Below are 27321 nucleotides of genomic sequence, written 5' to 3'. Positions count from 1 at the left end.
ATTGGTTGGAGGAGCTTCTAAAATTTGTTCTTCTATACTTGTATTAGGTTCACTTTCTTCTATTAGTTAAAATTCTCATCAGAAGCAGCTTGACATATTTTTGACACTCATTGTAGCCACCACTTCAATATTGTTATCAATATCCAACCAAGTTTCAAATTCTTCTTTTGACATACCATCTGGGATTTTATCAAAAATTTCCTTTGTAAGATATTAAAATTCTTTGGAAGAAGAAGTTTCAGAGTTTGTCTTAAAAAATCCACCTTTTTTGGAAGCAGTTTTCAGTAATCTTCTCTGAGACTTGCTTCCATGATATTGCTATCAAATAAATGCATCAAGAAGGGAAATCTTTTTTGCAATTGCACTTGCATCAGATTGGTCTTTTAAATAATCAAGTTCAGCTATAATTCTCACATGAACTTCCTTGCTTAATAAGCTTTAAAAGCTCATATGATGCCCTGGTCACATGATTGAATTAACAAAGTAGCGTTCAAAGGCAAAAAAATTACTTTTATGTTCTTTAACGATAAATTGTTTGTGTGTGCAGTGCAATTGGCTACTAACAAGATTCGCTTTAATTTAAGCGAATACTAACCGATTGTTGAGTTATTAGTCATCCTAGCATTTGCACTAGAACAGTAGTCAACAGGCAAACTTTTGACACCTTTAAAACATCAAGGATTTTTACTTTTTCAAATCACTAGGAGCTCTCGTTTCTCACTTTTCACATTAGCACAACAAAGAACTGTCACTCACTCGTTTGAAGATTTAAATCCTTTAGTACGTTCATTTTTAAACAAATAAGTATGCTCAGACGTTGCATGAAAATAGTCCTGTTTTGTCTGCAATGTAAATATCCTTAGGAGAATATTCAGTAATAATTTTTGGCCACTCGGTCTTAATCCACACATCAGCTGATAGAAAATCAGCACTTTTTTTCTTCACCATGAATACGCTTGTACACAATATTCTCTCCCTTTTTCCACCTGTTAAACTATCCATCAGTTGTGGTGAAATTTTCTTTGGCCATGTTTTTGCAAGCTCTTCTGCATTTTGATGCATCAAAGGCTGTTAATTGAAGCAGCATTCTTTTCACAAACATTATTAAATCAAATTTTTAATGCTGATTCAACTTGAGTATCCTTACCAGATCGGGTTCTCTTCCAATTCATCTTCTCATTAGTAAGAGCTGAAGCTTCAATGTTTGATATGTTTTTTAAGATCTTACACAAGAGTGGTTGTGAAATTTTTAAATGTACAGCCACACTAGCTGACTTATTTTGGGCAACTTATCATAGCATTCCAAAATTCTTTGCTTTTCTTGAAAAGATAAATATTTATGTTTTTTACTTGCTTGTGGCAAAATGCTAAGGGCTGTTTTAATGAGCACTTAAAGTCAAATTCACTTGCTGTAAGAACATGAAAATAAACTTGAAAAATCACAATTAGATTTTAAAACCCCTTCCCCCTGTATTTGCCTGGAAGATTAAGATTTAAAAAAAAGATTAAGATTACACACCTGTATTTGCATGGAAGAATAAGATTAAAGGAGGATTAACAAAAAAAGTCAGATTTCGACAAATGTTTTTTGTCAAATTTTCTCCTGATTAACCCTTTTTTCTTAGAATTCTGAGACGCGAAAGACTAAACATCGAGGATTTTGATAACAATAAACGGAACTTTGATTATAATAGGTGGATTATTTTAAATTTATTTTAAATGGTGTTTTTGGGACCAACTGATTTTGATAACAGCTGATTGATGATAATATCTGCAATCACAATAAGTGGATTCTATTATATTTCCTATTTCGATGTTAAGGCAAATGAAACTGCTTTGTTTAACTGCCATGTAAATAAAGTGAGAGGGGTAATTCACTTGTTTGTGGGGAGGGGGGTTAGGAGACCAGAATTTTTGAAATAAAAGTATTTTAAGGAGTTTTATATCAGATTTTTGTAGATATTTTTGTGCACTTTAGTAAGTGAATATATATAAATCTTTCAGGTTACCTCCATTGTCTGATGAAAATGCCAAAGATGAACTTCTGCAAGCTCTGCAAATAAAACTAACCAAAGCTAATGAATTATTAAATCAGAAGCCAAAGAAAGATGATGGGGAGCTTGAAGAAAGTAAGTCATAGTTGTGAGTTAAAAAAACTCGGTTGGTTTCTGTAAATCCTTTTATAGAAAAATAATTATAATGCCTTAAAAGAAAAAATGTGAAAAAAAATAGTAAATACAAAAGATATTATTAAGATACACATTTTTTACATTTTCTTGGTAACCTAATGCTTGTGCAATTTATGTTTGTACAATGATGCAAAGACAAGTTTTTATTATGATCATTCTTAATATTAAGTTTAATATATACCATATATTTAGATTTACTTATAAGAAGCTATTGAGCTGTAACAGTCTCATATTATAACCAGATTAAATCATTTTGGAAACAAGTTAGTTTTTTATGAATCATCCAGAACAAATGAAATGCATTGTAGGAGTCAGGGGAGGTATCTTTTTAAAACTCAAATGCATTTTCTGATTTTACAAGTAATTGTTTTTTTCTCTGTATGTTACCCTTAGAATAGTTCATTCAAGTGTGTTTATTTGCTATACTTCATTTAATCTCATTTATTAAACCTTTTAAAAAGATTTCAGGGAACCAAGCAAGGAATTTGAAGAAACAAGGAGAAAAATTGAAAATGGTGTAATGGAAATGTGGTATTATATAAGATCTGAATTGAAGAAATTAAATAAAAGCCTTACTAGCAATGCTGCTTCACATACCTCCCTTAGTAATATTTTGGAAGATGTTACTGATCATAAACGGTTAGTTTTTTTTATACTTTTATGAAGTTGGTTAAGTATCTAATGTTATTATACTCAGCTGTTATAATATTAAATGCAGATATTTAGAATATTTTCTTGAAGGTGTGAAAACAGATTTTGAAGCATTTTTAAGGAATCAATACCTAATCATTTTTCTGTAGGATATTGGGATAACTGTGTGTGCATGCACGTACTTGTGTACATATATAAATGCATGTGTGTGTGTGTGTGTGTGTGTGTGTGTGTGTGTGTATTGTAGAAAGTATTTTACCTTGGGTATAATAAAGTATATTAAAGGAATAAAACCAGGTTTAAAATAGCTTGGTATCTTTAACATATATATATATTATATATATTATTCAGTTATCTCAGATTTTCACGAAAAATTTAAAATATGTTTCTGTTCTTCTACTAATACTTCTTCCCCTGCCCCCCTTAAATGTTACTTGAGTATATACCAGCATAGTAAGAAAAGCTAAATCAGATTATGAGAAGATCTTAAGCAAGGAGATCAAGGGTAATCCCAAAGAGTTCTTCCACTTTGTGGCAAGTAAAAGGAACAATGATTTTGGAAGGATAACCTTAGTGGGTGCTGATGGTATTGAGGTGACCAATTCAGATGTAATAGTAGAGTTACTGAGTGATCACTTTTCAAAAGTCTGTCACCCAAGTGAGGATATCTCTGTACCTGTAGCAATAACTAATGTGAGAATTGAAGTTAATAAATCAGAGGTATATTTAGTATATTGCAGAATTTAAATGCAAACACTGCTGTAGGTTTAGATGGAATATCAGCTCGGGTGTTGCGTGAATGTACGAAGGAATTGTCATCGCCTCTTACTTGGTTATTTAACTTAAGTTTGAACTCTGGTATGGTCCCTAGGGGGTGGAAGGAAGGCAAAGTGGTTCCTTTGCATAAAGGTGGCTCTAAGACTGTGGTAGTCAGAGGCTTGAAGGGAGATATTCAGTTGTTTGCTGATGTTGTAAAGTTGGGTAGTGCAATAAAAAATCAAGCTGATGTTGAGAGTTTGCAAGATGATTTAAATAAGCTAGTAAAATGGGTAAAAGGTAATGGATGTCAGTTCAATGTGGAAAAGTGTAAAGTTATGCATTTTTGGATTAAAAGATTACCAGGTTACACACTAACATCCAGAGATAAAGAGGTTATTATTCCCCTTTATAAGGCATTGATACTTCCACATTACCATCTCAGAAGTGGTGGTAAAAGTATTGGAAAAGTTGATTAAGGACAAAATTCAAGAATGGGTGGATCAGAATGTGATACTCTATAGGGGGCCAACATGGTTTTGTTAAAGGTCGATCCTGTCTTAGCACTTTATTAACATTTTACAATAGAATGACATCTAAGTTGGACAAGGGGAATGGCTGCTCAGTGATTCTTCTAGATTTTGCTAAGGCTTTTGACAGGATACCCAATGGAATACTGTTGCGCAAATTAGAGTGGATGGGGACGGATACTAAACTGGTGATATGGATAAGAGAATGGTTCATGGAGAGATAACAGAAAGTAGTGTACGGAGCAGAGTCCAGGATGAAGCAGGTGACCAGTGGTGTGCCTCAGGGCTCTGTGCTTGGGCCATTATTGTTTAATTTGTACATAAATGATATAGGAAATGGCTTGAAGGGAGATATTCAGTTGTTTGCTGATGATGCAAAGTTGGGTAGTGCAATAAAAAATCAAGCTGATGTTGAGAGTTTGCAAAATGATTTAAATAAGCTAGCAAAATGGGCAAAAGGTAATGGATGTCAGTTCAATGTGGAAAAGTGTAAAGTTATGCATTTTTGGATAAAAAGATTACCAGGTTACACACTAACATCCAGAGATAAAGAGGTTATTATTCCCCTTTATAAGGTATTGATACTTCCACATTTGGATTACTGTGCTCAAGGCTGGTCACTTCCTGGATTCCTTAGAGATGAGGAAGTTGTGGAGAGGATTCAGAGGAGAGTGACTAAGTTGGTGAGTGATGTAAAAAATGCTCTCTAAATTGATAGATTGAGAGCTTGTGGATTGCAGAGGTTGATTGATAGGCTGAGAAGGGGGGGGGGGTATGATAGAAACATTTAAATTACTAAAAGGTTTTTTATAAGATTGATGCAGGAGAAATCTTTCAGCTGTGTGATAGTGATTGAAGAACAAGAGGTCATCCCTGGAAATTAAGGAAAAGTGTGGATAACAAGGGTGTGAGAACTAGATTTTTTGCTTGCAGGGTGGTGAATGAGTGGAATGCATTGCTTGACTCAGTTGTGAGTTCTTCGTCTGTAAATGAATTCGAGAAGAGGTATGATAGATATTGTTTTGATAGTTTCGGTCTCCTGCAATGAGTCTACCGACTCCATGGAGATACCCGTATCAATGACCCACTCCGCTTCTACTGTATAACAGTTTGGATATACTATTCCATCAGCTAACCACTATAATATACAGGCTGTGGATTTGAATTCCGAATCCACAGCCTGTATATTAGGAAATTATGGAATAACTCTTTGTATTTGCAATTCATTTTATGACAAGTGCCTTGACATTTATTTTGTTCTTATTTATATATATATATATATATTTTTAAATTTTGGCTGAAGTGACTAAAGCTATGAGGTAAGTAGTGTATTATGTGTGTTAATTGTACCTATTTGTCTTGCTAGTTTATCATTTTTGTAGGATGAAAAATCAGAGTTTTTGGGTGGAAAAATCCTGCCACCTCTCACAAAAGATGCTGTTATCCTACAAGGGTGGTCTGAAAAGTTCTCAGCCTAACAATGAAAAATCGAATTTATAATTTCAAAATTATTTTTATTTTTCAACATAATCTCCCTTAAGACTAATACATTTATTCCAGCGAATCTCCAGTGCCATCATTCTGTCCCTATAGCAATTCTCAGTAAGATCTGCAAAATACCCCTCTACAGCTGCAGTCACCTCTTGATTCGAAGAAAAATGCTGACCAGCGAGGAAGAGTTTTAGTTTTGGGAAGAGATAGAAGTCAGAGGGAGCCAAATCTGGGGAATAGGGTGGATGTTCCAACAAATCATCTCATAGCTTTAGTCACTTCAGCATAATTTAAATATATATATATATATAAATAAGAACAAAATAAATGTCGAGGCACTTGTCATAAAATGAATTCCAAATACAAAGATTTATTCCATAACTCTTTGTATTTGGAATTCAAATCCACCTGTATATTATAGTAGTTAGCTGATGGAATAGTATATCCAAACTGTTATACAGTAGAAGAGGAGTGGGTCATTGATATTTATTATTATTATTGTTACGGGTATCTCCATGGAGTCAGTAGATTCATCGTGGGAAACCTAAACTATCAAAACAATATCTATCATACCTCTTCTTGAATTCATTTACAGACGAAGAACTCAAAACTGAGTCAAGCAATGCATTCCACTAACTCAGGTCTAGCCCATCATTTCGTTATTACTAACCATACCATTGATTGGGATAGCAGCTCCATGCCTTACGTAGAAGAAGATTTCCGTTGTAGAAATTTCAAAGAAGCTGTTGCAGTCCTCCGTTCTGGAGAAAATCTTAACAGAAACTAGGCAATGATAATAGCTGACATATGGAAAACCTTAATAAGATCACTCAATCTTCCAGAATTTAATTTCGCTCAAAACTACAGAATGTGCTCACATAACAGTGACTAACACAACGTAGCTCCATGTGCGTAATGTTACGCGTTCTGTTTTAATGTTTAATTTATACGATATACAATAGAATTTATTCGTATAAATTAAACATTAGTTTAATTTATACCACTTTGAGTTTTTTTCTCTTACCGTTATACGCCCTGAAGAAGATGGACAGCCCTGTTGGCAAAACTTGTTGGTATTAGATGTTTATAAATCATGGTCAATTAAAGATCAATATATATTTCAGTGACCAAATATAATCTAAACAATGAATAGATTATTCATTCATCCTTCTCTCACTGACAATCCTGACATTTACAGCTTGCAATCTCTCTCTCCCACTCTCCCTCCTACTCTTCTATCCCTGGCTTTCATACTATCTTGTCTTTCTGTAATTTTCTCTTACCTTCTCTCTCCCTCCCTTGCTCTCTAATTCTGTTCTTATATGCCTACTCTTGTTCCTATTATATTAGCCACCTCTCTATCTTCCCAAGATCTTCATTCCTTTCATCTCCTTTCTGAGCAGTTCTATTTCTCTCTCTCCATGCATTCTGTTTTCAATTGCCATTCAGACATAATCATGGCCATCAGACAAACCATCTCAGTTGGCGAAACTATCCAAGATGAAATCTATGTGTAGGTCTTAAACATTCTCTCCATCCTTCAGCACACTACTGGCATCCACAAATTGAAAATCACCCATTTCCAAAGCAGTGTATCTGCTGCTGCTAAATCCCAAGATCAAAACACTCATGTCTCCCAGTGCATCTCCCTGCCTACATTTCATGCACACATACACGTTGCTGTCTTGCACTTGCTACATTCTTAAACAATGGGACACATACATACTACGTGCATAGCAAGTTACAAAATTTTCAACTAGGTTAATCCTAATATAGTCTTTAAATGGAGAGGGCTGTTACTGAAACTGGTGGCAGCCATGTTGAATCTCTACACATGGAGACAATACCGAGATTGTAAAATCCTAACAAAACACTAAACAAATACTATGCAATGATACAAAAAAAAAAAAAAAATCAACAATTCGAATAGTGGAAACTTATACTGGCATTGTCACAAAATAAACTCAATATCTTTCCTTACTACTAATAATACTTTTTTTTTTTAACAGCTCATGTCACTTGTTGCATCCATCTTTGTGCACTAGCAGTGCTCACTAATGTCACTTTCCTTAAAGTTGTGGCCCATATAGATATAAACAACAGTGGAGATATCACACAACCTTCCCTTGGACTTGATTTAAAATCAGAGCTCCCTGTGCACTCTTCTATTCTAACTTCTTGTTTCCTGATAAGTATATTACTCTCTGTAACGGTTCCATTTACACCATATTTAGTGATTTGAACAGTTTTATTCTCTGTGTTTGATCATGTGCTTTTCAATTCTTAAAGCTCTAAAATTGATTAACCACGCTACTGGCCAAGACATCTATAGATGTCAAGGTTATCATGGATTCATATGTGTATTATTGAAATATAAAGTTGTAAAATATTGTTATTAAATTTCTTGTTTTATAGAGTAATTTTACTTGACATGGAAGTACTGCGCAATTTGGATGGTCTTAATAAATGGAGAGAAAAGGAAGCAGAAAAATTGAGTGATATTGTTCAGCGACGCCTGCATTATCTCCAGGTAAGAAAGAAAATTCTTTACTTCATTTCTTGCGTAGTAATTTTATTACTCTGCATATTTATAATAACCAGAAGGATAATTGGTATCACTCTGTCTAGAAGTAATGCTGGCTTGAAGAGTCATTTTATTTTTAATAATCGAATTGAATTTATTAACATAACACATAGTACAAAATACAGTGCTTAGAGCAATACAAAATGAGATAAATACAGATATGTAATATGGTATGCTTTATTAATACATAGTACAAGCAAGATAGAATATAAGAAAAAAAATTTACGTTATGACATGATATACAACATAAGACAAACATTCAATTGGGGATGATATACAATATAAGACAAACATTTACAATATGAGATGATATTCACGGATTCAGGATGATATTTAGGATTTGTGGAATATCTCTCTATTGGTTTATTGGTACTACCAATAAGTTTCTCCCACAGTGCAGATTATAATCCTCATTATACATGGGGAAATTTATGTTGTTCTTGATGTATATTAAACTTCTGTAAAATTTCTATAATGCTAAGATATCAAGGATGGTATACAGTTTTTCTGTGGAGCATGACACTGGATAGGAACTGAGCATTGATCTTATTGTTTTGTTATGTTTCAGATTCTTATCAGGGGCAGTAGGTTATTATAATAATCTCTGCCCCAGCAAGTCATACCATACAGGAGTGAGGAATTTATCCACAAATAGTATAGACATCTCGGGAATTCTATGCTGATAAAATTTCTAACATGATAGATTCTGTTGATGATGTATCTTATTTTGTTGGTCAAAAATGAAACATAGGAATTCCACTTCAAGTTGCTGTCGATATATAGACCTAAGTATCTGATTGAATTTTTTTTTTTTTTTTTTATTAACCCACAATGACATACCTCTTTGCCATTGCAATTTAACTCATGCCATTTTATTGATAGATTGCGATCTAGCTTATTTATCAAGCTGAAGTATGTATATTTGTCTTATCTAAATTTATTTTGAGACCATTGATATGAAACCATTTGTTTAATCATGTCATATCCTGATTTATGTGGTCTTTCAATGCATTGATATTAGCTTTGTGGTAAATCAGAATGGTATCATCAACAAAGGATGGTATTTTTGCAAATGAGTTGCAGTCACAGAGATCATTGACATAGATTAAAAAATAATAATAGGTTCTGGTACTGATCCTTCAGATATGCTATATCATATTTGTATTATCTTATCATGGTTGCTGATCACATAATAAAGTGCATTTCTCTTTTTAAAGTTTAATGTTCTTATGTAATTAGCATTATGTGTGTATGCCTCTTCATTTCACTTAATGTAGTGAACAGGAGTGTGTGTGTTTAATAGGTTATACCTTTATAGCAAAACAGTCCAGTCAGAGGTTAAAGAGTTTGCAGTATGAGCTTCTTGTACTGGGATATATAGCACAGTAGATAATTAAAGCTACTCAGATAATAGTTACTATTGCTAAAATTGGTAGCATGCACTTGCCCTCTATTTACTGATGGTAATAATTATAATGATTAACTAATATTGTGGCTCCGATAATTTCACATCTGTTGAGTAAAATATAATCACTGAAATAGATTTAACTTTAGCTAAGTTTATTCACTTGCATTAAAAAATAAAATAGGGAGTATCTATTTTTTTGTATCATGGATTTTGTATTTTGGATTGTATCATGAAATAATTATTACTAAACAAATATAATCAGTGTTATTTGAGTTATTTTGTAGTGCAGACAGTTTTGATTTCATGTAAATAAGTAAATATAAATATTTACTTATTTACATGAAAACACAAGGCAGAGGTAGTAATATTTATTTGATTAGAAGGAAAGATATTTTGGTCTGAAACTTACTGACCATCTTTGGTAGTAGTGATAGTTGATTACAAGGTAGAATGCAAACAGTGGATTTATTTGAAACAGAAAGAGTTCTTATGATGTGTTTGCTAGCTTATAACGCATTATAAGCTAGCAAACAAAATATTATTGCAAAAAAAAATTTTTTTTAAATGTTTAAAAATAATGAAATCTTGTCAGAAAATGTGTAGAGCTTATCACCTCAGCCACTAATAAATAATAATAAACTGTAATGAAAAATTCAACTCATTTAAATAACCATGTGTTGCACATAAAAATTATTTAAAATTCATCAACATTCACTAAAAAAGTTAGCATGTGGTTATTCATTTTAAAATATTAGTTCGCCTAAATTCTTTTCTTTCAATCACATTTTCCTTTTATGATAAATTAAATATAACTCAGTTATCAAGTGATTGCCAGTAAGGTTGACTGAGTGGTTAGTGTATCCACTTTCCAACCAGTAGGCTGTGAGTCCATATCCCCTCAGTGGGCTTTAATAATATATTAATTAATAATTTATAGTATAACCAAGTGGAAAAACTTTCAACAACTACATGTCTCTAATCCAGAGTATTTTAATAATAAGGTGTGACACCTTTTGGCAACTCGTATATGAGAATATGACTTCTGCATTATTTCAACCTTGGTATCACCTCTGGATCTGACTCCCACTGATGAGACCTCAATAAAGGTCGAAACCGGTCTGGGTAGTGACCCTTTCCATAATACACAGCATTATACATGTCTGCAAGGTGATGTGCTTTGCATTATGGGATACTAAGGTAAGTGATGTGAAGTCATACCACCTTTGCCACGAGTTGCCCCAGTCCTGAAAATACTTCAGGTGTAAACTCTGTTTGCTTACACTTGGATAAAGGATTAAACCAAGTATGTAATTTCTTGGTATCTTTAATTTATAACTCATCTCTACAGCTTGTATTTTATTTTCATCTTTCTTTTTAGCAGTCCACGTTTCTGAACCATATAATAGAGTGGCCATTACTTTATAAAATTTTAGTCGAGTTTCTCATCTTTTTTTTTTTTTTTTTTTTTCAGTGTCCTTTTAATTGTTCCACAGATTTTCTGAAATTTCATTATTTTTTCATATATATCTTTTAGATATGTTATTATGCAGCCTAAATAATTCTGTCATCTGTTCTCTTATTTTATTTTCTATAACTAATTTGATCTAACATGATCTTGATCATTAAATGTCATAACTTTTTGTTTTATTTTGTGAGATTTTTAAATTGTATTGTTGGCTTATTTTGTTTAATTTTGTAAACTGATTTTTGAAGGTCATCTTCATTGTTTTGTAATATAATTTGCATACAGTATTGTATTGATAACAGTTCGGATGGTTAATTGGATACCTTCAATATATATTGAATAGAGTTGTAGATAGCTGTCTAGTTCAGGGTGTCAGATAGAGATATTTGACACCCTGATGTATTTCAATCTCTTCTGTAGTTTATTATCTAACTGTATTTTTGTATCTTTATATAAACTTTGTATAGCTTGTACCAAATGTAACGGATATCCTTGTTTTTTCATTATATTCCATAGTTTTTCTCTATGTATTTTATCAAAAGCTTTCTCATAATCTATAAAGGCTATATCAATCTCTAAATTAAATTTTCGTCTTTTTTTCAATAATTTATTTTAACACATGAATATTGTCTATACATGATCTTCCAAGTCTGAAGCCATTTTGTTCTTCTGTGAGTAGATTGTTTGCAGTATTTCTGAGTCTTTTATTCAGGACTTTACTGTAAATTTTGTCATCATCATCAATGCTTTCCATGCCTACTGGCACATAAAGCTGCAATGCTAGTTTTCCATCTGCCCCTATCCTTTGCAACTGCTTTTGCTTCTACGAGTTCGCCCATCCTGCCTCATTCATTTCGGATTCCATCATTCTTCTCCAAGGTAATTTTGGGCGACCTCTAGGGCATCTCCCTTCTGGTGCCCAACTCGATGCTACTTGAGGAATTCTGTTTATCCCCATGCATAAAACATGACCAGTCCATTTCCATCTTCTTAGTCGAATCTCTTCATCCGAGACAATATTCATGTATTGACTTGGAAAAAGTTTTCTTTAAAGTTCTTCATTAGTGATTGTATTTGGCCAGAAAATTTTTTAAATTCTTAAACATTTGTTTTGGAAAATATCCGATTTATTACTTTGTTCCTTGGTAAGTTTCCAAGTTTCAGATCCATATAGCAGTACTGCTCGCACAATAGATTTATAGATATTAATTTTCACTTTATCTGTAATATTTTATGCTTTCCATAATTTATTTAATGACTTGAAACAGTTTTGTGCTTTAGGAATTCTTTGTAAAACATCTTTGTCTGTGCTGCCTTGTTTATTTATTATTGATCCGAGGCATGTAAAAGTATCAATGTCTTCAATTGTTTCATTTTTTTAACTTAATTTCTTTATTTGATTTTAAATTTATTCTCATGACCTTGGTTTTCTTCTTGTTTATATGAAGACCCACAGTTTCTGCACAATGAGCAAAGTCATCAGTTTTTAGGTTTAAGTCATTTAACTTAAAGGATAGGAGCACTATGTCATCAGAAAAATTTAGTCTTCCAGTGTGGATGTAAAATCCCAACATATTGCTCTCTTTTGATGATTAATTGAGTTTTTCATAATCCAATCAATTAGGATTATAAATAATAGACAAGATAGAACAAAACCCTGCTTAACTTTAGTTTCTATGATAAAGAAGTCTGTAAGTTTTGTATCTACTTCCATGCAAGACTTGCTGCCATTATACATATTCTTGATAATATTGAGAAATTTATAAGGTATGCCATATTCTTCTAATATTTTCCAAAGTTTCTATCTACTGAGTCTAACGCTTTAATAAAATCAATGAAGTTTAGGTAGAGTGGAGCTTGAAATTTGTACATTGTTCAGTTATATTTCTAAGTGAATATTTGTTGGATGGTTCCACAGCCGGTCTGAGAACTTGCCTGTTCTTCTCTTAATAAGTTTTCAATTTTGTTTTTTAATGTATTAATTATAATTTTGGTAAAAAATATTGCAGCAATTGGAAGCAGACTTATTCCTCTCCGATTTTCGCACTTGGTCAGATCTCCTTTTTTTGGAATTTTTATAATTCCAAAAAAAGGAGATCTGACCAAGTGCCGCTTCTTTTCATTGTTGAGTAATTTTTTTCTGTCTTCCATATTTTGTTATATAATCTTTGTAATTTGGTAGTAGTTGTGTTAAGATCAACTTTTAACATTTCAGTATTGATATTGTCATTTCTGCATTGTTAGATTTTAGTGCCCTCAGTGAATTTTTGACTTCACTCAACGAGATCTCGTCTTCGGAAATGTTCAAAGTGGGTATTACACTTGTTGTAATATTTTGTGCCTGTTGAGACCCTGTATCTGCCTTTACATTCATGGTTTCATCAAAATATTCCCTCCATCTTCCTTCACTTGAGTCCATCAACAATAGCTTTCCTTGTTTGTCTAATGGAGGAAGGAGTTGCTTTTTTTTTACCATTAATTCGTTTTATAATCTGATAAACTTTTCTAATTTGTCCATTTTCTGCAGCATGTTATGCTTCTTTTGCTAATTCATCAATATATTTTCTCTTGTTAGCTCTTGCAGCTCGCTTTATGTTTTTATTTAGTTTATTGTAACGTTTGCTATATACCTTGAATAAACATTCTGAATTTGTATTATTCATTAATAATTTCATCTTTTTTCTCTCTTCGATGATCTTCCAAGTTTCTGCAGTTAACCATTCCTTGTTTACCAATTACTTCTTCAGCAACTTCATTGTAACTGTTCCTGAAGTTTTTCCAATATTCTTCTATTTTGTTGTTTTCTGCTGTTACATCTTGATTTTCCTCTATTTCTAATATATTGAATCTGTTTTTTATCTCCAAAGCAAACTTTTCTCTTGTTTCTTTAATTTTTAATTTTTCAGTATCAAATACAGTTCTTGAACTTCTTTTCTATCTTACTTTGAAGTTTTAATTTCGACTTCATCACTAATAAAAAAGTGGTTGGAACCAATGTCTGCACCACATTTGACTCTAACATCAATCATGGATTTTACAAATTTACTATTTATAGCAGCATGATCAATTTCATTTCTTGTATTGCCATCTGGCAAGGTCCAAGTCAGTTTATGTATTCCTTTATGCTTTACTCCTCCTATGACAAAGTTGTTCATTTCACAGAAGGATATAAACATCATGCCATTTTCATTTCGGTCTCCACATGACTCAAAACCTAATGAGTTTTTGTTGTTGGAAGTTTTTCTACTTGGTTATACTATAAATTAAAGATATCAAGAAATTATATACTTGGTTTAATCCTTTATCCAAGTATAAGCAAACAAGTTTGCACCTGAACTATTTTCAGGACTGGGGCAACTCGTATATAGAAGCTTATGACTTCACTTGCCTTAGTATCACCTCTGGGTCTGGTTCCCACTGATGAGACCTCAACAAAGGTCGAAACCAGTGTGGGTAGTGACCCTTCCCATAATGCATAGCATTATACATACCCGTAAGGATATTCGAACTTAGTATCCCATAGTGTTTTGCATTATGGGATACTAAGGCAAGTAAAGTCATAAACTTCTATATACGAGTTGCCTCAGTTCTGAAAATAGTTCAGGTGCAAACTTGTTTGCTTACACTTGGATAAAGGATGAAACCAAGTACAGGTAACCCTGATATAATACGCCACTTATACAATGCGATTTTGATATAACACAGTCTAAAAATTGTAGTTGCCCTTTATCTTTTCATATATTTTTCACCACGTGACTTAAAAATCAAATTTTATCTTTGTTAAATTTGTTTATGCCCGTATTGCCCATGTAGTTATAAGTAACGAATTTATATTAGGGGAAATATCCTTTAGCAGGTTATTGCTACCATGTTTGAAAATTGGTTTTTCAAGTGTACCCGATGTAGAAAGTTACACAAAGAAAAAGAATATCGACATCAAAATTCTACTAATTTTAGATAACGAACAAGGCCACCCAACAAATTTAAGCCATCTGAATATTACAATAACTTTTTTGCCACCTAATACTACTTCACTTATTCAACCACTCGACCAAGGAATAATATCAACATTGAAGTTATATTATATTCGAACATTCCAATTAATTTTGGAAAAAATGGAATCTAGACATGGCACTGCCTCAAGCATGGAAAGAGTTTTCAATATTGAATTGTGCAAAAAGTATTTCTCTCTCTATTTAAGGAATTACAACCCTCTACACTGAATGCTTGCTGGAAAAAGATATGACCTGAAGTCGTTCTGAAACAAAATTTGGTACTTCCAGTGGATGCCGAGCTAAGTTGCATAATAAATGTCGCGCACATTTTTTGTGGCGAGGGCTTTTGCAATATGGTTGAAAACGAAATTAGTGAATTAATTGATGAGGAAACAGATTTAAATGGGGAGGTACTGGTACAATTAACAGATGAGATTGAACCAAATGCAGGTGAAGTTCTGCTGAAGATTCTTATTGTGATGAATCTGTTAAAGAAATTAGCAGAAAGATTTGACTTGGCAAGAAAGTTAGAAAGTTATTTTATGGATAATGATCCCTCAGTGGAGCGCTTCAGAAAATTCATGAGACAATTGGATATTTGTTTAGCTCCATATTATTAACTTAATAAAAAATTGCAGCATAGTGGTAAGCAAGATCTTATTACTGACTTCTTGATAACTAAACTAACTGAAGTATACAATGAAAATTATATAAATGATGTCCAATAGATTTCAAGTGATGAAGACGACCAACACGTAAATAAAGAACATCTACAAAATGTTATTTTTGAAGACTGATGAGGATTAAAATATGCACTTTATTTTATTTTATCTAAAACATTTATGTATTATGTGCAATGAAGTTTACGTCAATTTGTAACTTTTATAATTTTATGCTATGCATTTGTTTCATAATTTGTTTTCTTCACTTACATGAATTACCTGAATTAAATAAAATACATTTTTGTTGGATATGTCGTTGTTTATATAATTAAAAAAAAAAATGATTTCAGAACATTAAACTACTTTTCTATGTGATCTGAATCTCACATAACACAATTTATATAACGCGACATTTCTATGGAACCTAACATCTGCATTATACAAGGATTACCTGTATATAATTTCTTGGTATCTTTAATTTATACCAATGAGCTTTCTTCTACACATGACCTTTTACCCACTTTTGCATTAAGATCGTCATTGAGTATAATCATATCATGTTTTGGAATAAAATTTATTACTTTTTGGAGTTGTTCATAAAAGCATTCTTTTTATTTCCTCATCTGCATCATTAGTAGGTGCGTAAACCTGCACAACAGGAAGTTTGATAAATTTAGAATAGAACTGACTTTTATAATTCTCTCATTTACTGGTTCCCATTCCATCAAGCTTTTGGTTACTTCTGGGTTCAATATTAGCACAACTCCTTTTTCATGCTTCTCTTCTGATCTGGAGTACAATATCATCTTGTTTTCTCTAGTTATGAGTCTACCAAAACCAGTTCCGAGTTCGATGATACCCAAGATGTCTAACTTGTAATTGTCCATTTTATTTGTTACCTGTCTAGTTTTTTCCTTCATGGTAAAGTGTTCTGACATTCCATGATCCAATCTTTAAAATTTTTTGTGGCTTCATAAGTGACTCTTTCAACATCAAAGGTTCCAAAAGACATAATCAAATAGTTTTTACAGGGAGGGGTGATTAGCCCTTCGCCCAACCCCCAAACAAGACCCAGCTATACCCCTCGGGGAGTGGGTCTCCATTTATCGCCTCTTACGATACGCAGGAATGCGGTTGCAGTATTCTATACCCACCCCAACATGGGAACTGTAAATTTTGTAACCTGTATTTAATAAACTTATTCCTTTGTAATTTCCACAATCATCCTTGTCTCCTTTCTTAAATATAGATAAATCTTGGCTTTTAACCAATCTAATGGAACCTCCTATTTCCTCGAACAGTTATTTATTCATTTTAAGAATGTCTGCCATATTTCCAAAACTCTGCATTTATGCCATCTAATCCAGTTTTTCTACTTTTTGATACCTTTATTGCTAATTACCCTGGTCCTCCAGGTTGGGGATTTTGCATAAGGCTGGTTGTTACCTTATCAAGTAAAAATTCTTACAACTCACACACTTGAACTGGATGGTGCAGTTATATATTTATGTGACTCCTCCACAAAAGGATGCAAACCTATAATGTATTATGGATGGGCTAAGGATTTTTATATGATTTATAATTACCGGAGTCTGTGAAATTAGTGAAGAAATAATTTGCAGTATAACTTTCTTTTATATGCTATATGACATACCTAATTCTGGTTAATGAATTAAAAAAGGGTTTTTTTTATAATTTTTTGCAATCTTTCCTAATTCAGTTGTGATGCTTTTACCTCCAGGAAGTATAAATATAAACTTTTATTTTCCTGCAGTATCTTAATAAATCTTATGTTAACGTAATGCTGTAGGAATAGCATATCACTCATGTACTATGCAGTTGAATAATATATGGCAGATCAGGCCTACCATGTATTCTATTTATTCATTTTGTTTGGAGCAAAAAATCAAGGATTGCATGTGATCAGACAGGAAATTAAATATAAATTTATTGACAGTAAAAAAAAATAATACAAATATGAAATGTATGAAATTATTTTAGAGTAATGCATAAAAATATAATAAGAATGAATGTTTGCTATTAATAATAAAGTAAGTGTATTACTTAAAAAAAGTTTAAAAATCAAGAAAATGTTATACAGAGCAAGTTTAAAAAATGTAGGAACTGTAAACACTAAAAGCTTGAAAGCTTATGTCAGTGTTTAAAGCCAAAAAAAAGCAAGCCAAGTAGTGTAAAGGTGTCTCATTATTGACACAAGTAATTATTTTCTTTTAAATTAAATATTTCTATTATAGCAGGCATCTAGAATAAATGCTAATGGAGTAAGAAGAAACATTAATGCAATGTATGTTTTTCTCAATCTTTGTGAAATCAATGTTTACTTGAAAAATGATGATTAATTGGCAGCTGTGAATGTTGTCACTAGTGTTCCTGCATTCATACCAGTGTTGTCCTTTTCACGAAGAAAATGCCTAAATTTAACTTACAATTTCACAAGCTTCATCAGTACTCCAAACAGTGGTTCTTGAATCTTGAATGACCTTGATGTACCAGTGTAAGAAATTTTGCCCTTCACAAAGATATAATTATTATTTTCTTCTGTGATATCCAGAATACAAATAATCTGTTTAAAATTTACTAACATTGAATAATACATGCTTAAGATATGGTCTGCAGCACGATGCTTGAATATTGGTGGCTAACTCCTGAAGTCTATGCCTTTTGATGAATTGTAATCATGTGACTGCAGGAATGCATTCAAATTACTTGTTCCTCAGGACTGAAACTGACTTCTTGCCAGTGTAACACCAGTATTGCAGCTTGTATGCAGCAGCAGCAACAAGAACACTGGGAATATTATGGATTTACATACAATATTGCATTGCTATGCATGATATCAAAGATATGATATTTGAAAAAGGTACTCTATAACTTTAATTAATTTCATGAACTTTATTTCATTAACTTTAATAAATTTCATGAACTGTTTTGATGTTTTTTAATACCACCAGCTAACAACCTGATGAGAATTATATAAAATGTGTGATCAAGAGTTTATCATTAATAATAAGGGATTCTTAATAATCATATAATATGTTTGACAGTCATGCTTGGTGTATTGAAATTTTAAGCACTTCTTGGAATTAAAATCCCATTCTTTTACACATATGTATGGCTATGATTAATGCCCAGAAAGAATATATAAATTTTGGAAAAAGTGGCAGTAGTTTTGAATAGATTGAGTTCTTTTTATAAGGGTCCCAATTTTACAAATTGTTTTTGTTATGCTTCTGCTATTTGCTCTTAATATGATTTTTTTTATAATCTGAAATCCTGCTCTAGAGACAAACATTGAACTTTTTCAAGCCACTTCAGTAAGTGGCTTGAAAATCCTCTAATAAGTGGGTGGTGAAATCCATCTCCCACCTGAAGACAAATATCGATGCTCACAATGGGATTCAATTCCCCCTCCCCCCCCCTTTGATTGAAGATCAGATATGCTTGGCAAACCAGATGAGAATTGTGATAAGGCATGAATATATTATCTTAGTCTTTGTCTAATTGAATTTTTAAACAAGCAAGCCCTGTTGAAAGTTGGATCAGTAATTTTAATTTTATTGGTGGAACTAACAAACGAGTATTTATTAAAAATGTGGTTTTAAGATCTATTGCTATAATGAAATTATAATAATAAAATCAATTTTGTGACTATTATTGAAATTTGAATAGTTTTCTTACCTTTTTTCTCATTTTTGACACTTTTATCTAGTATTATAAATCAGAACATTTAAAATTATTTTATAGTGCAGATAATAGGTCATTAATAAATTGGAATAAATTATTGTTAAACAAACTATCATTTGAAAACAAACCTTGCAAACTACAATTTTTCTTCATGATGTAAACTGTGCACTCTATATAACCAAAAGATCTAATGTAAAAGGTCAGGCTTTCCATTTCAGTGATGCAGCATCATATTTCAAAGTCGTGTGTGTGTGTGTATTTCCTATACTGATGCAGTGGTACAAATCTGAACTAGTTCCAACCTGTGCAAACTAATGTACAATAATTGATTGGTGTCATCCCCAGATAAGCTTAACACAAACTTTGAGGATGCTTGGAATTTCATTATATCTCATTCCAAACAGATTTTTCTTATTGTAATATAACACTATAAATGGAGTATTGTGTATATGATTGTAAAGTAAAATACAGCATTAATCTTATTATAAAAATTATTATTATTCACATATATAAATTTATATTAAAATATTTACTTGCCACTTTTTACTAAATCTTTATTGTGAACAGAAATTGTAATTGTAAGAGAAAGGAAGCTTGTGTGAATTGTGGATGATAAACTCTCCAAGGAAGATTATCTTACTATTTGGTAATTAGACTAATGTAAGTAATGAACTTTTAGAGACAAATAATCAAAAAATCAATATTCATATTGACAGATTATGGAGACTACAACTGTGTTAAGAATAATTACTTTAATTTCCTGCCATTTTGACCTTCATATTTAGGTCATTATCTGGAGTATACAATATACATACAGTATATATACAAAGACAAGCTACATTACATTTCAAACAGTATGACAAAGTGACTTGATCAACCATTATACTAGCACCTGACCTCTATGGGGAAGAAAACTTACATCAAAGCTATATCATATTTATGACATAATCAGAGAACAAATTCATATTAATACTTTTAATACAGTGATGGTGGTGGACTAATGAATAATTTAAGATAAGTGTTTGTTACATTAAGACTAAGATCCTGGATTACTACAGTCCTAATTATAATTTATAATGATCTTAGAACAAAAGGTTATGTGGGTAGAATATGTGTCATCCATATTCCTAGGATTTTTCAACCATCATTATTGTTAAGATTAGGCTGGTTGATTAGAATTTCACAGGCCTCTTTAAATTTGAGCTCATACCATTTTAGCATGATGTAATGAACAGTCGGATATATCGCTTATTTAAATTTATGATTCAAGTACAGTTATCCTCTACAGAAATACTTCACTGCATCTTAATCAGAGCCTCCGTAGCTCAGGTTATATAGACGACACCCTTTGGTCAGAAAGACCTGGGTTCGATTCTCGTCAGTGATGTGAGGAACCTTTATCTGGTCTCTTTCAACTAACAGTGAGTTAGCCGGTCTCATACGGAGGTAGGAAGTTTTTTTCACCCGGAAGCTTGGGTTTTTTGTTCCCCAGAACAGGCAAACCAGCCCCATGAACACACATGGATTACAGTCATGAATACGTCCCAGCCATATGCCGATCCCAAGGCTGGATAAAATTGGCAGGTTGGGGAAAGCAATGGTGAACTACTCTGTAAAAATCTCACCAGGAATGCTTTGTGGGCAATGCCTACAAAAGTCGCCTACGGTTGGAAATGACTGAAAGGGAAAATCCGATCAGACCATAGGCGACTTTTGTAGGCATTGCCCACAAAGTATTCCTGGTTGGAAGTTTTTTTCCCCCCCACTTGGTTAGACTATAATAAATTTATGTTGAATTAATAAATAGTTATTTTCTTAACAATCTGTGTTCGCATCAATACCATTAAAATCCATTTCAACATGTGCGACGAACACATAAGCCTTTCCACACGGTTATAATAAATTTAGTTTAATCATTTATCCAAGTGTATGCAAACAAAGGATATGTGCCTTCAGGACTGAAGGCACATATCCTTGCAGACATATATAATGCTATGCATTAAGGGAAGGGCCACTACCCAGACCGGTTTCAACCTTTATTGAGGGAAGGGCCACTACCCAGACCGTGGGAGCCAGACCCAGAGGTGGTGATACCAAGGTGGAAGCAATGGTAGAAAAAACAATTCCAACATGTTTCTCTAAATCCAGAGTAATTTAATAATAAGGTGAGACACCTTTTGGCAACTTGTATAGGTAAAGATGACTTTTCCATTGCTTCCACCTTGGTATCACCACCTCTGGGTCTAGCTCCCACTGACAAGACCTCAATAAAGGTCGAAACTGGTCTGGGTAGTGGCCCTTCCTTTAATGCATAGCATTATACATTTCCGCAAGGATATGTGTTTTGCATTATGGGAGATACTAAGACAAGGAGTGATGAGAGCTTGGTCCACCTTTACCACGAGTTGCCTCAGTCCTGAAGATACTTCAGGTGCAAACTTTTACACTTTGATAAAGAATTAAACAAAATTTAGCTGGAAAGACCTGGAATTGAAATTTATCTCTCTCTAGGACATGAGAAACCTTTTATAAGTGTTTTTTCCACTGAAGGTGACTTAGCTTGTCTCGTATATAGAAGTGGCAGAATTTCTTCCCCTTATATTAGCCTCATAGTTGTTTTAGGCATAACTCACACCCACCTCAAACCTACAAATAAGCTGTGCATCTCCATTTGTGAATTGTGAAAATATACATCAAGTATAGATCATAGCATCGAAATCGCAACTCAGTGTGCTTTCTTAACTGCAGTCAAAGCCCTTCATTCCCTTTAATTAAACTTAAAATTGTGTTTGAAAGACATAATTTTATGTTTAAGGAAGTGCAAAGATAAAACGCTGTTTCTTGAGCTCATATAGTGATTTCATTGACATTGTACTCCTTTTTGGCAGCCTGATTGCTGTTCTCTTCTGTTTCCTAAATAATTCAGTGCTAACATTGAAATACCATAAATGTTCCCCCCCCCTCTCCATGCACACACTTTGCCAATCAGTAATGATCAGATCATAAGAACTTAAACTAATATCCACATTTTCTTCAAACGCAAACACTGTTTCAGTTGGAAGTTACAATGATTAGGCATGAATACAAAAAAGTGAAAGCTGTGAATACGCTGCACACACACTCCCTAATATTTAGTAGATTTTTTTTAAAAATAGTACATAGTTTTTGAGGAAATATGGTAACTTTGTCACTTCTAACGAATTTTATTCTTATTTAACAATGTAAAATTAAAGTTATAATATCTCAATCACCTCACAGTGATTAATAGAAAGATTTAAGCATATTCACATTTGTATGTTTTCTATGCAGAATCCAAAAGATTGTGACACTGCTAAGAAGATAGTATGTAACTTAAATAAAGGATGTGGTTATGGATGTCAGATCCATCATGCAGTTTATTGCTTTATTGTGGCTTATGGAACTGAACGCACACTAATTCTGAAATCTCGCAGTTGGCGCTATGCACAGAAAGGATGGGAAGCAGTCTTTTTGCCAATAAGTGAAACTTGCAATGATGATAATGGAAAAACAAGAGCACCATGGCCAGGTAAGTTATTGTGATTGTATATATGTTATTTAAGGATTTGTATATAAATGTATATATATAGCATAATCTTCTGGTATGTATATATATCCCTCAAAGTGCATAAACTATTATAACAGTGTAACATAATTAAGATTTTATTAAGATAATTAGTTTCTGATCCTGGGGTCTATTTTTTGCTTCACTTATTTTGGTAATCTTTTGTCTAAGTGATCATACCATTGTAGATTAGTTCTGTTTACACTTCTTAATTATTAATAATGTTACATTCTTTTTGGATAGCTTTATTTTTAATGTGGTTCTGCCATTTGATTACATTTGTTCACTTTCCTAATTTTCCTTGACACTCGTGTATGTGGTCTCCCGTCTTTGATCACCTGTCTGGTTTGTAATCTGGCACTCTACTGCAAATATATCAAAACTGTTATTATTGTTACTTTTCATTGGAGTCTGAAGATTCATCATGGAAGGCCCGTGCTACCCTTATTGACACAATAACCATCACACTTTTTTCTTGAACTCATTCATTGACAAAGCACTCATGATCATCTCTTGCAATTCATTTCACTCATCAGTTTGGTACCTCAATTTTGGTAACTCACAAGTCTTCGTTCCCACCCTCATAGGGAGTATTCCACAGTTTTTTCACTATCTTGATCGCACACTTCTGGATCTTCTTTGCTACTCGTTCATTCTGAAGAAATTCAGGCAACCAAATCTGTTCTCCAATTAGTGTGAACACTTACTAAATACGCACACTGATTTTACTTCTGTGTGCGTATTTATTCATCTTATTTCCAACCATGTTATTCTTACTTATTCTATAATCTGTTTCTCTATAATTTCCATCTATATAAAATGTGTAACATGTTCTGTGGATTTAATACTCAAAATGCAGTGAGTAAGAAACAACTCTTATTTGAATATCAGATTTTCCAGGCCAGGTTGGGTGGTTAACATATCTACTCTCCAAAAAAAAAAAAAAAAAAAAAAAAAAAAAAAACAGGCTGCATGTTTAATCCTGCTGTTGGCATTGATGCATGTGATTGTCTTTAGGTAAGAGACGAATATCATCCCCTGGTGTAGGACCACTGCCCTGCTTATTAGAGGCCTGAAATGGCTTGAAAAAGTTCTCTGTTTGGTCTCTAGAGCAGAATTTTTGGACCAGGTAAAAAAATAAATAAAAAACATATAAATAATTATAAAAATGAATGAAAATAGAATAAATCTTTAGCCCACCCATTGTACTAATGTACCATATGCTTACAACCTTTGGTAGGTTTGAGTCACATAAAAAACAACAAAGAAACACTTATAAATTAAAGATACCAAGAAATTATATACTTGGTTTATTCCTTTATCCAAGTGTAAGCAAACAAGTTTGCATCTGAACTATTTTCAGGTGCAAACATGTATAATGCTATGCATTATACATGCTTGTATAATGCATAGGATTAATACTTATAACCTTATAAGGACTGGCTTAAAGGGGCGAAGCAAGAATGCTTTTCATATTCCCCGTTATCTGTAGAGGACAGTGTAGGGATAAGGTGTTATTGAGCAATTAAAGCTCCGATCATGGCAGGAGGGTAACAGCAATAGCTGAGCCTCAGTTAGAACTTCATTGGCTACAGCATTGCCATCCATTACCCTCCAAGGGTATTGGATTGAATGAATCAATCCAGGATTAATACTTAGGTTGAAGTAATGCAGAAATCATATTTTCATATATAAGTAGCCAAAAGGTGTCACAACTTATTATTAAAATACTCTGGATTAGAGAAAGTTGTTGGAAGTTTTTCCACTTGGTTATACTATAAATTAAAGTTACTGAAAATTATATACTTGATTTAATTCTTTATCTAAGTGTAAACAAGTTTGCACCTGAATTATTTTCATTCAATTTATAGTATAACCAAGTGGAAAACTTCTAACAAAGAAACGCTCACCTTAAAATGCAGGCGTATGATTATAAATTAAGTGAAGGTAGCATATACCCTATCTTACTTACATGTGATTTATTATCCTTTTCAACCTTCAATTCTGTCTCCAAGTATGCAACTTATGTCAAGGCTTCATTCACACCAAACAGATTTATTGTTTTAAGCAGTTTTCTTTTGGCACATTATCATATGCTTGTCTGAAAGCAATAAAGTTGAAAGAGATCCATTTTATATTCCTATAATTTTCACCTGTTTGTTTCATCATCAAATTCTTGATTTGTGCAGTTGGCAGTGGTGGTGGTGGTGGTGGGGGGGATTACAGAATATTATGATAGTACTACATGAAAGTTTACATCATTATCAACCTCCAAATAGCAATTTTTCTAGAAATAAATCATATTTGTCGGGACTCCAATATCATATCTTATATTTTGATCTTCTAAGGCACTTATTACTTTACCATCTTTGTCTTTGTCTTTTTCCTGCCATGGAAATTTTTTTTTTTTTTTTTTTTGCTAACCTTTCTGTTCCCATATTGTTTATGTGACTATATATATCACCTCAGATTAGCTATGCTCACACATTCCTGAATGATAACACTCTTGAGACCTTCCTAATACAGTGGAACCTCGGTTGTTGAACGCCTCTGTTCTCGAACAATTCGGTTCCTGAACATATTTTCCGAACAAACGCCCCAGTTTCTGAACAGAATTTTGGTTCCCGAACAGGCAAATGGCAGCCATGTGCTCCGCGTGCTGAGCTGTAAGGTGGAAAAGCGTCAGTTACGTGGCAGCCTTCGTTCAGTGCAGGCACCTGCTTGAATTTGCAGTGAGTTTTCTTAATTTTTTTTTTTTTTTTTATAAATTATTATTAACTAAGCCACCATGGGGCAGCAGCAGAAGAATAGTGATAGCAGCAAAGCGAAAAGAAAAGCTGTTAGAACCACGATAGAGATGAAAAAAGAAATCGTATCCAAACATGAAAATGCATTCGTGCATCTTGGATCTTGCTATGCAGTTCGGTGTGGCGAAATCAATGATCTATACAATACTCAAAAATAAAGAGGTGATCAATTTCGTCTATATTTTATCTATTTATTGTGTTTATTCTTTTTATGTAAGATTTTATGCATTTTCATTATGTTTGTATACGATCTTATGCATGAAGAACTGCTGTAAAGGTTTAAATAAACAATCATCTGGGGTTCGGGAATGGATTAATCCATTTTACATTAATTCTTATGGGAAAATGGTTTCAGTTTTCGAACAATTTGGTTTCCGAACAGCCTTCAGGAACGAATTAAGTTCGACAACCGAAGTTCCACTGTACTCTCATTTTTAACATGGTTCTGTCATTGATACCATCTGTTCAATCTCTCTATGTTAGAGGCTTAATGGAGTGAAATAGCACTTAGAAAGGATTGAAAACACTAATACTTCAAGGTTTTGTTTTACATCCTAGGCTACTAACAGGTGCCCACAAAAGGCACCCGACCTAGTTAGGACTCTATACATTCATCCACATTTCGCTTAGTTTTGCATTGTGTGTATGTGTGTGATTACAAGACTCATATTGTAATCCCTGACGAAGGCTTAGTGACTGAGAAAATATTGGAAGAATTAAATAGCAATTTTAATCCTTTCTTAGTACTGTTTCACTTTATTAAGCCTCCAACATAAGTTTCTCCCAGCACATAAGCCTTAACAAATGATTCAATCCCCTAATTTTTATCAGAACTCACAAATCTGTGTTTGCTAGTCTTTCATCAAGCAGAACAACAAGGTTAAGTCTAAAGTCATAAATAGTGCCTCCTAATAGGCTGGGAATGGTTGATTTTGGTTGTTAGGCTGCAGTTCTCATAATGAGTGCTTCCCAGATTTGAGGCAGTTTCATATAACTAAATTTGTTGGGTTAAGGCTGAGTCAGATTGCAGGAAGAATTTCATATTTAAATATTTTTTATGGAGTAAGGTGGCCTTTTTTCATCATATTCTGTGGTGAGTGTCCAAGGTATGGTCAGCAAGCCATGAGTGGCTGTAGTTATGGAATCAATATAGTCAGTCCCACCACTACAATGGGAATGGATATGAAGTTAGTAGCATGGATAGGGGATAGTTAACAAACAGACATCAGAGTAGTATTATATGATGGCATGGAATCTAGGAGTATGAGGATAACTAGTGGAGTGCTCCAAGGCTCTGTACTAGGCCACTACTCTTTAATTTGTATATTAATGGTATAGAAAAAGATTTGAAGGAGGGGGGGGTATTCAGTTGTTTGCTGATGATGCAAAACTGGAGAAGGCAATAGTTGATAAAGGTGATGTAGATATCCTGCAGGATGATTTAAATAAATTGGCACTGTGGGCAAATAATGATGGTTGTCAATTTAATGTTACA

General features: G+C 33.0%; 1 protein-coding gene across 3 annotated transcripts in view; it reads left to right on the top strand.

Annotated features, from left to right (window-relative positions):
• FucT6 (alpha-(1,6)-fucosyltransferase 8) overlaps positions 1 to 27321 on the top strand; it is a 160140-nt gene that overhangs the window by 50358 nt on the left and 82461 nt on the right. For all 3 annotated transcript variants that reach the window (XM_090407764.1, XM_090407763.1, XM_090407762.1), the window contains 4 exons: positions 2005 to 2129; positions 2651 to 2828; positions 8033 to 8147; positions 22746 to 22983. In XM_090407764.1, the coding sequence (XP_090263890.1) occupies positions 2005 to 2129; positions 2651 to 2828; positions 8033 to 8147; positions 22746 to 22983 (656 nt within the window). The remainder of the gene's footprint in view (positions 1 to 2004; positions 2130 to 2650; positions 2829 to 8032; positions 8148 to 22745; positions 22984 to 27321) is intronic.

The sequence above is a fragment of the Typopeltis vanoorti genome, chromosome 17, assembly GCF_054136105.1.
Source record: "Typopeltis vanoorti isolate ZY-2024b chromosome 17, IOZ_Tvanoo_1.0, whole genome shotgun sequence".
Classification (NCBI taxonomy): Eukaryota; Metazoa; Arthropoda; class Arachnida; order Uropygi; family Thelyphonidae; genus Typopeltis; species Typopeltis vanoorti.
This window is presented reverse-complemented; position numbering and strand designations above follow the sequence as displayed.